Source organism: Bacillus rossius, chromosome 17 (assembly GCF_032445375.1).
Source record: "Bacillus rossius redtenbacheri isolate Brsri chromosome 17, Brsri_v3, whole genome shotgun sequence".
NCBI lineage: Eukaryota > Metazoa > Arthropoda > Insecta > Phasmatodea > Bacillidae > Bacillus > Bacillus rossius.
In genome coordinates this window covers 6,414,176-6,426,226 of record NC_086344.1, presented here as the reverse complement: position 1 = coordinate 6,426,226, position 12,051 = coordinate 6,414,176, and the positions used below count along the sequence as shown (strand labels likewise).

The window sequence follows — 12,051 nt, the reverse complement described above, 5'->3', positions numbered from 1 at the left end:
TGATTTAATTTAGCGCATTGCCACACCCGGCCGGGCGCTGTAGTCGCCTTGGTGTTCGTCGCGGCGCACTTACACACACTCTGCAGACATCATGCTAGGGCGTGTTCGATGCACTTACGAGTAAGTACTGTTTGTACGTAACGGCCTGTGCGAACCAGCGGCAGCATCGGCGGTTGGCTTCAAAAATACACACACACACACACACACACACACACACACACACACACACACACATATATATATATATATATATATATATATATATATATATATATATATATATATATATATATATATATATAAAGAATATATATATATATATATATATATATATATATATAAAGAGAGAGAGTTTTTAATAGCATAAAAGATAACAAGTAATATAATAAATGTTAATTAAAATATTTTTCATTCTTTTGAACTGTACCTATTTGTTAGCAAACTTTACTTAATATGACCCAAAAACGAACAAAATAATAGGGCTACTGCTTGTAATTGAATTTCTAACGAACTTTAATAAAGTTAAATATAGCTTAACTAGTAAAACACAAGAACAGTGAGTTAAAAAAGTTCTATTAATTTAAATTACTCTTAGTTAAAACGCTTAACGACTGTGTGGATAAATTGGCCCCAAGTCTTTGCGCCTATGTTCAAACTTAACTTGCACTTCACGGAGTAACCTCACAAGAGAAATTAGTTTTTCTATGGCCAGGTGGACCACCTTGTACATTGTTTTCCAGTCAATGTTGTTTTCTGAAATGTTTTGACTGTTGAGTCTAATGGTTTTAATGATACAGATTGCATAAATTCACAAAATTAAAAATGCCTCCATGGTTGTCTTGTACTAATCACCGAGTATTGACGCTTGTACTGTAACCGTTTTATCTGAATAGCTTTAATTGAGCAGGTAAAAGTTCGCTCAAAACACAGTGTGTGAACCGGCCTTGAAGTTTAATCATAGATAAAGGTGGGTTTAAGACTGGATAATATTTAATTTATTTTATTGGCATGAATGCTTCCGTGTCTGTAATGTTGGCCAATTAACACGTAGTTTGAAAAAGTTATAATTTATGGAACGTTTGGTCGTGTTAGGTTGTGTTTATTTAATCTCGAATTTAAAGTATTTTAACCAAAGAAAGTAAAAGTCAAGTGCCTTATTTATATTTAAAATCGTTGGCATTTTTCATGTTTTCTTAATCATTTGTATTTTTTTAGGGTTGTCATAAATGAAATTTAGAACACGTTTTGACATAATTTTGTTTATGTTTCGATTTATTTTGTTTTTAATTTAATTGGTTATTGTACAGTCACGACGTTTTTTTTTACTAATTTGCTATAAAAATTTGTTCTTCATGACACCTAATCATCTATATTACACTTGTAATATATAAGATCCTTCATTACTACAATTATGGGTAATTCTACGTGAAGGAGAGCCACTTTTCTGAAAAATAATAATAAAAAATTTCAACTTTTTTTTTTACTTCCTAGCATGTTTTACGATTTTTGTCTAAGAGGACGTTGTGATACTTAGGTTTAGGTAGTTTACTAAAAGTTTTAAGCGTAAATACAGGTACGTCTATAGTGTTTAAGTAAAAGCCCCTCTGTAAGAATATTAGCCCAATATATTGTATAAATATTTATTTATTTTATACATTTAGTAAATTCAGTAGTAGTAGTAGATTGTGACTCATCCATTGTAGTGTTTGTCTAAACAGGTGGAAATTACCAGGCTTGTGTGTGTGTGCTTCCCCCACTGGCTCTTCTCTTTTCAGTAGTAGTGTTACGGAAAATTTGTATTTTTATTATAGTTTAGCTTTCAAATGAACACATATGTGCTATGGATTTTTTCAGTTTGATCATCAACCAAAAACTTGAAATACACACTAAAATTGTATCAGGTGTATCCTAGCCATTAAGTTATTTATTTCTGGGCACTGCATTAAGTTCTTTTTAATCATAAATGATAATGGTTTAAATGGTTTTTATGAAAATACTGCCTTTTTTAAAATGTGTTTTTTAATAGAATATCTTAACTTTTTAAATGCAAGGACTAATTATACTCTAATAACAAAAGTTTGCTTAGTAATGTTTCTTGTGATTTACACAGTGCTGTCAAGTTTTACGGATTTTACTTCAGTAGGCTATTATTGATTTAGTTGTCCAGTTACAAAATTACGGAGTCTTATATATTTATTCCGGGCACAGAAAACTTGCTAGCTACTGTATGGGAGTGAGTGTTATTTTTGTAGACATTATTTTCTGGTATAAACTTCCAGTCACATTTGTTTTAAGCATGTTACGCTGTATGAATGAATGTGATTACTGATGGTTGTACCAGGCTATTGGTAGCACTGTTTACAGGAACAAAAAATTTTATTGTAATCAAAATTTTATCATTTATATTTTTGAATCAGCTGTAAATTATACACAGCTAAATATTCCTCAAAATTTAGAAATATTAAATAGTTAATTCCTATTTTGTGGGAAAGCCCCCGACTGTACTGCAAATCCCCATTCTGTGGGAAGCATCCATTCTATGGAGAATCCTCCTCCTGTGGGGAAATACCCTTTCTGTGGGTAAGTCCTAGTCAGATGTGCAGATTTTCCGGATTTCAGTTCTTAGATATTATAACTTTTCTGGTTCAACAAAGTCGCAGAAAGTAGGATGTTGTATAGCTTTCATTTGATCATGCTGAGAATTAAAATAACTAATGTAGTAAAAAAAGGTGGTTTAAACCTAAAAAAAACTGGTCTCAACCAAAAAACCCAGCGTACTTTTTTAAAAAACTTTATTTTTTAACCTTTTTCCCCACCCTGAAACGGGTTAAATTTCAAATTTTCACATTTAGTCTTTTGTTAAAACTTTACTGAAGTTCGATAATCCTGCAGAATTGGCAATTATCGATGGCCGTGGGCCTGAACAATCCCTGTAGCTTGGTTGAAGACCAGTACCGGATAGTGCTCCCACATCTGGACATGTGACGAGGGAGCGTGTGTTGGACAGCCATGGTAGACGTGAGGGACATGCTGGACATGTGACGAGGGAGCGTGTGTTGGACAGCCATGGCGGACGTGAGGGACATGCTGGACATGTGACGAGGGAGCGTGTGTTGGACAGCCATGGTGGACGTGAGGGACATCCTGGACATGTGACGAGGGAGCGTGTGTTGGACAGCCATGGCGGACGTGAGGGACATCCTGGACATGTGACGAGGGAGCGTGTGTTGGACAGCCATGGCGGACGTGAGGGACATGCTGTACATGTGACGAGGGAGCGTGTGTTGGACAGCCATGGTGGACGTGAGGGACATCCTGGACATGTGACGAGGGAGCGTGTGTTGGACAGCCATGGCGGACGTGAGGGACATGCTGGACATGTGACGAGGGAGCGTGTGTTGGACAGCCATGGTGGACGTGAGGGACATGCTGTACATGTGACGAGGGAGCGTGTGTTGGACAGCCATGGCGGACGTGAGGGACATGCTGGACATGTGACGAGGGAGCGTGTGTTGGACAGCCATGGTGGACGTGAGGGAGATGCTGGACGTGTGACGAGGGAGCGTGTGTTGGACAGCCATGGCGGACGTGAGGGACATGCTGGACATGTGACGAGGGAGCGTGTGTTGGACAGCCATGGCGGACGTGAGGGACATCCTGGACGTGTGACGAGGGAGCGTGTGTTGGACAGCCATGGCGGACGTGAGGGACATGCTGGACATGTGACGAGGGAGCGTGTGTTGGACAGCCATGGTGGACGTGAGGGACATGCTGGACGTGTGACGAGGGAGCGTGTGTTGGACAGCCATGGCGGACGTGAGGGACATGCTGGACGTGTGACTAGGGAGCGTGTGTTGGACAGCCATGGTGGACGTGAGGGACATGCTGGACATGTGACGAGGGAACGTTTGTTGGACAGCCATGGTGGACGTGAGGGACATGCTGGACGTGTGACTAGGGAGCGTGTGTTGGACAGCCATCGTGGACGTGAGGGACATACTGGACGTGTGACTAGGGAGCGTGTGTTGGACAGCCATGGCGGACGTGAGGGACATGCTGGACGTGTGACTAGGGAGCGTGTGTTGGACAGCCATGGTGGACGTGAGGGACATGCTGGACGTGTGACTAGGGAGCGTGTGTTGGACAGCCATGGCGGACGTGAGGGACATGCTGGACATGTGACGAGGGAACGTGTGTTGGACAGCCATGGTGGACGTGAGGGACATGCTGGACATGTGACGAGGGAGCGTGACGAGGGAGCGTGTGTTGGACAGCCATGGTGGACGTGAGGGACATGCTGGACGTGTGACGAGGGAGCGTGTGTTGGACAGCCATGGTGGACGTGAGGGACATCCTGGACGTGTGACGAAGGAGCGTGTGTTGGACAGCCATGGCGGACGTGAGGGACATGCTGGACATGTGACGAGGGAACGTGTGTTGGACAGCCATGGTGGACGTGAGGGACATGCTGGACGTGTGACGAGGGAGCGTGTGTTGGACAGCCATGGTGGACGTGAGGGACATGCTGGACATGTGACGAGGGAGCGTGTGTTGGACAGCCATGGCGGACGTGAGGGACATGCTGGACGTGTGACGAGGGAGCGTGTGTTGGACAGCCATGGTGGACGTGAGGGACATGCTGGACGTGTGACGAGGGAGCGTGTGTTGGACAGCCATGGTGGACGTGAGGGACATGCTGGACATGTGACGAGGGAACGTTTGTTGGACAGCCATGGTGGACGTGAGGGACATGCTGGACGTGTGACTAGGGAGCGTGTGTTGGACAGCCATGGTGGACGTGAGGGACATGCTGGACGTGTGACTAGGGAGCGTGTGTTGGACAGCCATGGCGGACGTGAGGGACATGCTGGACATGTGACGAGGGAACGTGTGTTGGACAGCCATGGTGGACGTGAGGGACATGCTGGACTTGTGACGAGGGAGCGTGACGAGGGAGCGTGTGTTGGACAGCCATGGTGGACGTGAGGGACATGCTGGACGTGTGACGAGGGAGCGTGTGTTGGACAGCCATGGTGGACGTGAGGGACATCCTGGACGTGTGACGAAGGAGCGTGTGTTGGACAGCCATGGCGGACGTGAGGGACTTGCTGGACATGTGACGAGGGAACGTGTGTTGGACAGCCATGGTGGACGTGAGGGACATGCTGGACATGTGACGAGGGAGCGTGTGTTGGACAGCCATGGTGGACGTGAGGGACATGCTGGACGTGTGACTAGGGAGCGTGTGTTGGACAGCCATGGTGGACGTGAGGGACATGCTGGACGTGTGACGAGGGAGCGTGTGTTGGACAGCCATGGTGGACGTGAGGGACATGCTGGACGTGTGACGAGGGAGCGTGTGTTGGACAGTCATGGCGGACGTGAGGGACATGCTGGACGTGTGACGAGGGAGCGTGTGTTGGACAGCCATGGTGGACGTGAGGGACATGCTGGACGTGTGACGAGGGAGCGTGTGTTGGACAGCCATGGTGGACGTGAGGGACATGCTGGACATGTGACGAGGGAGCGTGTGTTGGACAGCCATGGCGGACGTGAGGGACATCCTGGAGCTGGAGCAGCCCGTCGTGCCGGAGATCACCAAGGAGAGCATCCTCAGTGGCGCGGACAAGCTGAAGAAGAAGCCCGGTCCCACCAAGGGTTCCAAGAGGCCGGAGGGCATGCACCGGGAGGTGTTCGCCCTGCTGTACAGCGACAACAAGGATGCCCCGCCCTTGTTCCCGACCACCACGGGTACGTTCCACTTTCTCCTACCTCTACCTCTCCACATATTCTCAACAAAATTCAATCTTTTTCTGTTTAACAGTTTAATACATCACACTGTCAAAGCAAGTACTAAAATATTAAATACTGGCTGAAGTACCCGGCATTACCCAAGCTAAAAACATCAAAATATGAGGAACATCACTAACAAGTTTTAATATCTGTAGGACATACACTTCAAAAATTAAAAATTTTGATTTTAAAAAGTCTCTTTTATTGCACAATCTTTGTGCAAAACCGGGATGCCAAACTTCACCTTCATTTTATGAGAAGGCAGGTAACCCCTAGGCAAGATGTGTTGGACGTGAGCTTCATTAAGTGGATGGGTTTCACCGAGGAGATGGTTAGGAAGTTGCCACCTTACTATATGACAGTGTGGCGGACATAGAGAAATGACACAAACTCACTGTTCGTGTATCTATGACCTATCTTGTGCGGACCCTTTTAAGCTTTATTTTGTAATAAATAGGCCCCACTTGGAGTGCCAAATAAATATGTGGAGGAACTTTCTAGTAGTTTAGGCCCCACACACACACTTAAACGTTGGGCTGAATAAAACTGTGTAATAAATTAGATTTCTTAAATGGTGTGACTCTTCACTGGTAATGTTGATATAAAGGTAAGTCACAGTTAAGTGTTATTTGATTGCTGTGGAACATACATAAATACACACTGGAGTAGGTGAAAGTACAAATGACACAACGCAACACTTTGAATATTAAATATAGAATTATTTTATTTTCAATGTAAAACTATTTCAAAATTTCAATCTTATTAATATATTTAATTACTATTCATATCCAAAACAACAACCTAACTTAACGGTGACATCATAGTAATTCAATAAAAGTTCAATTACCAGGAGTTATGTTGCGCACATTTAAATATTTTCAAAAGTCTTAATTCGGGTTCGTTGACACTACACAGTTTTTAATTAATGTTTTTAGGGAACTTAAATCAATTTACCTCGGCTAGTTAGGTTCAAATAGTTCATCGGCAGAGCTCAGAGTCTCTCATCTATAGGACCACTGAGTCTGTTAATTAAATGTGTAAATTCGTAAAATTTATGTCCAAGTATTAATTAAATCAGCTATAAAGTCAATTTAATTCATAAAATCAATGTTTATAATAAGTTTCGACGACGATGTGACGTAAAAACGGGAGTTTCGTGATTCGTGCATAAGATTAGGGCACAAAAAATCTGGGCACTTTTATTACTCACGTTAATCACTCCTATAATATTTATCTTTTTAGATAAATCCTATTTAAATATTCTGAACTCCCTAATGGTTCATAATTATCATCCACTATCCGGGATGCCTGATGCTAGATAGCTAATTTTCAGGATTTAAAATCGCCGACGTCACGAAGTTGCCGCTCATTCAGCTGGCCATTGTAGAACTCCCTTTCTTACTAGTTTCCTCAAAATAACCAGTAAGACTCACTTTTAAATGGTGGCCCGTGATTGGCCAAAAGGATCGTTTCAAGTACATAATTTCTTACCGAAAACGTAAACTCCGAACGCAACAATTGCATGGATAACAAAATTTCACTTAAAATTTAAATACATAAATATTAAAATTATAATTTACATTATAAAATTACGGCGTTAATTTTACCGTTTACAGTTTTCAAGTCCATTAGTCCTTAGAGGGGTATCAACAATACCTCGTTCAAATAGTCCACTAAAAATCCAAAGAATCACTTTTTCATAGACATACATAACCAAATATTGCCGTTTCTGAAAATAAATAATATTATACATAGAGCAAACAAAAATAAAATAAATCGTAAATAATAATAAATAATTAAACTGTCAAAACAAACATGTTGCAGTACAGATTTTGCCGCCCTTGTCAATTACATTGAACAGTGCTCTTTGACCTGTTCAAAACGGTGCAATGTGATTGGCACTTCCCTTTCTCCGTCGCACAATACACAACACTCTTCGTTGCCTAGCAACGCGCGCACCAAACGACAAACAAAAAAAAAACAACTTGAGAGAAACTACCTCTCCTCCTCGATTCGTTTTTTACCGTTGCGCGCCTGAAAATCGCGCCTTTTTAAACACTTTTTGTCGGGTCGTCGCTGCTAACAGACCTGCGCGAAGAAGTTCACGGATTTTGCAGTGCAAAATCTTCGAAGGCTGGAACTGCTGCTGCTCTCCGACAGCTTCTGCCTTGAGCCGCTCCTGTTGAGAAGGACTCGGGAGGACTTACTTACTGTGAGTATGATTCACTAAAGGGATTCGAAGGGGTGCAATGTACACGCGAGTCAACAATAGGACGTTCTCCAGGTCACGTCACGGCAGTGGGTCAACATCCACCTGCGGTGATGACTGCATCCTTGCTGCGACTCCTCCTTCCTGCAGCGGACAGTGGCGTCGAGACGGCGCCTGTCCTCAAAACGACCAACAAACCTGGCCTGGTTCACCACGCGTCGACGGGGTCTGGCGTGGGGCGATGATGCTGTACCAGACAACACGGCATCTGGCACTGCAGCTGACGTCATCAACTGCTGATGTGGCGGCATCCAGCCGCCCTGCCTCACGACTACGCGCAAGACGGCGTCGTGGCGTCTGCGGTGCTGATTGCGTGGGGCGAGGTCATCACTTCCCACAAGGAAGCACTCGTCTATTCCCATCACTGTTAGGTACACAATCGTTGCGAACCGCACTACGTCTAGCTCACTCTGGTGTAACCTTCGCACCTGACTTAAGTATAGGTGTCCGGGTCTTAACCGATAACTTAATCACTATGTGCGTACTTGTACTCTTGCAAATACAAGTGTCTGCAGGCAATACAACTTGTGTACTTGTCGCGGAACACTATGACGTCACCGTTAAAAAAACAAAAATATCTTAAATTAATCTTAAAATTCCTAGCTTAACATATAACATTCACATTATTAACATCATTGTTAGGAAAAAAAAATAAATAAATACAATTAATTATTAAATCTCAATTCTTGCATAACAATGCATGGTTATCAATAACCGATAAATTCAATATTATGACTTTGCTTGCTACTAACATATCACATTGTTAGTTCGTACTTGATTAATATGCATCACAGTGCATTTGCTTGTTTGTGTTCTCATTTCATGAGATTTCATACATTTTACAAAACATATCATTATAGCATATCATTATTGAATATCAAACATCACATGTTTTGCTTTACATTATAACATATTGATAGCTAACATAATTTATATTCATTACTCATTGTTTGTAACTTACATGTTTACATTTCATTATTAAAAATATTTGCATTTAATTATAGCATCTTTAGCTTGCAATTTACATTTGCATTTTAAAACACTTGTTAACATTTTCCTCAAAGAATATATATCATATCATGTACATATTAACAATTAATAGTTCATTATTATGTTTGCATAGTACATATTAGCAATTGATCATAAAACATAACATTTACATATAACTATATATATAATAACATTCACACATCATAACATTTACATTTCATTATGTTTACAGGTTGTACAATCAAAATTTCATAGTGTCTTTACACATTGTTTCCATTTTCTTCTCCTATACAGAGAAATCGTTGGTTTACACAATTACCAACTTAGTGATTTTTCAATTTCAGTCTGCTGTGCTCAGCTCAACAGCTGTAGAGGCTTTATCTTCCTCTTCTCATCTTTCATTAATGTTGTTTTCATCCCGTAGCGGTCTCGCTGGGTTGAACAAGTGTTCACATTTCATCTCATCTTGGTTACTATCAGTAACATGAGTCTTGTAATCTACTGAGGCTCCTGGCTTCAGTGTAGCTAAGGTTCCTTTTATTAATCAGCTGTTTCACAAACATGCTGTATCTGGATAGCTTTCAACATATGGTATCACATGTTCAATATTTTTTTTATTTCCTTTTAAGAAAATTTTCTTGCTTTTTCAATCTTATAACTTCTGTTAGGCGAAGTTGCTTGTGGACACTTGTTTGCCGGAGTACCTTCACTTCTCGCGACAAAGGGCTTAGATCCTGAGTTTTTCAGATCCACATGCTTCACTATTCTTCACATCATTCGAAGAATACTACTCAAGCAACTATGACAGTGCTGCGAGTGAATAGTGTTGAAGTGACGTAATTTTCTTGTATAGGGGCTTCTCCCAATAAATCCTCAAAAATCATCGATTTCAAATTTTCGTGTTTTCATTTCATAAAATATCAATACCTTGACATCCAAAGTTTAATAAACTAAAAGTTTCAACTAAAACTGATTGGATTTGTATGCGAAATGAGTGCATACTTTTCTAATCTGCATTCTGGGTAGAATGCAATCCTAAAGATCATTCTTTTCCCTAAATTCATCCCAGAAATGGTAAAAAAAAAAATAGTGAAGTTTTAAAATCTTAGTGAGTTCTTCTATAAATATTAGAAAATTCAGTGATTTTCTATTTTTCATCATCAACATAACTACGCCTATTGGATTACTCAGCATCATCAATAAATCAAGGTAACCTGCATAATATTATTCTGCTTGTAGTTGCGAAGTGTTATGTGCTTTTAGAGATGCTTTGCATGCCAGTGTTTACATATGTCTACACAGCAGGATGGGGTATCATATCACATAGTTACATCGACACTAAATAAGCTTAATTTCTTCTCGTTTGTTAGTACACAGTACATACAGCTTCACATAGGTATAGGCTAGTCTAGCGTTAAATATATGTCTTCGTGACATTTGAGTTCATACTCATACGAGGAATTGTGCAAGCCAACTGATACATAAATACAATACACATTGTACATTGGTAGCTCCGCAGGCTACAATAACATCTGTATGGGTGGCATTTCACTTCACCTCAAATACAGCAATATAGCGGGAATTACACTTCCGCATAACCACAGGTTAAATATCTGCGTAGGTGGCATTTTACTTCACCTTTACGCAGAAACAAGCGGGAATTACACCTCCGCTTAACATTACAAATTACAGTGGCTGCACTACGCCTCACATGGCGTACTAGATCACATAATCACTGTGACATACACTTACTCCTCTGTACAGTTCAGATCCTTGGTCTGAAACTTACACTTAGACTGCTCTCAGCTGTTTATGGTACTACACCTTGTACCATCACGAGGCATTCACAGCTTAGGTCGGTACTGCTTACATAGTAGTAGGGCTCTTGTATTCCCTTAACTGCGTTATATTATAACGGCCTACTGGTCGGCCTGTTGCTGGCTCTGCTAGTGCATAGCAATTCTCTTGTACTATGTCTGTGATGACATAAGGACCTTCAAATAACAAAAACAATTTCTTGGTTACATGTTCCCAGGCCTTGCTTACTGGAGTTGTTTTCTTCAGTACCTGGTCTCCAATTTTAAATTTTGCCAATTTTGATGCTGGTTTCCTCTTGCGTCTGATGTCAGCTTCTGCTGTCAACTTCTTCTTCACTAGAGCTTCTACCTCTTCTCCTGTAGGTAGTTTTTCTTCATTAGGGGTTTGTTCACATCGGGGTAAATATTTCTGGTTGATCGCCACCGATCTATTCAGGCTCATGGCTTCTCCAGGGGTAACTCCAATAGAACCATGTACAGTATGGTTAATAATGCACTCTACATATGGCAACTTATCTCGCCATGATTGCTGCGAGTTATGGCATAGCGTACGTAACAGACTCCCTATTGACTTCATGAGTCTCTCCACAGGGTTACTTTGTGGATGCCGTACACTGATAGTTGTAGGTATTGCACCTAATTTCCTGACTCCTGTTTGCCACAAATCACTGGTAAACTGGGTACCTCTGTCTGACAATATCACTTTAGGTAAACCAATTTCTTCAACGAAAGTTTTTAATTTTTGCATAACTGCTTTTGCAGTTGGGTTCACAATTGCATATAATTTTGTGAATTTTGTGAAAACATCTTGCATCACAAAAACATACTTAACACCTCCCTTTGACTGTGGTAGGGGGCCAAATAAATCAACTGATAATAATTCCAATGGTGCTGTTGGAATGATTGGCTGCAATTCTCCATGCAGGTGTTGTCCAGGTGGTTTCACCTTCTGACATAGGTCACAGGCACTTGTGACCTTACTTACATAGCGTGACATGTTAGGCCAATACACTTGCCTCTTTAATGCTTCAATGAGCTTCTTGCTCCCTACATGTCCCAAGGCTACATGTAGTTCCCAGGTGATTGGTTGCCTCAAATCAGCTGGTATCACTGGTTTCCAGTGATCTTCGAAAATGCCTCTCTTCTTTGACTGGGCAAACAAAACATTTTCTGCTGACAAGC

At 41.5% G+C, this 12,051-nt stretch overlaps 1 protein-coding gene across 4 annotated transcripts in view; it reads left to right on the top strand.

Annotated features, from left to right (window-relative positions):
- The first annotated feature begins 717 nt into the window (after positions 1-717).
- LOC134540854 (DNA methyltransferase 1-associated protein 1) overlaps positions 718-12,051 on the top strand; it is a 76,728-nt gene continuing 65,394 nt past the window's right edge. Inside the window, exons 1-2 of one of the 4 annotated variants that reach the window (XM_063383855.1) lie at positions 718-967; positions 5,542-5,751. In XM_063383855.1, the coding sequence (XP_063239925.1) occupies positions 5,544-5,751 (208 nt within the window). In that variant the 5' untranslated portion in view covers positions 718-967; positions 5,542-5,543. The other 3 variants (XM_063383857.1, XM_063383854.1, XM_063383856.1) reach the window with 3 other exon arrangements.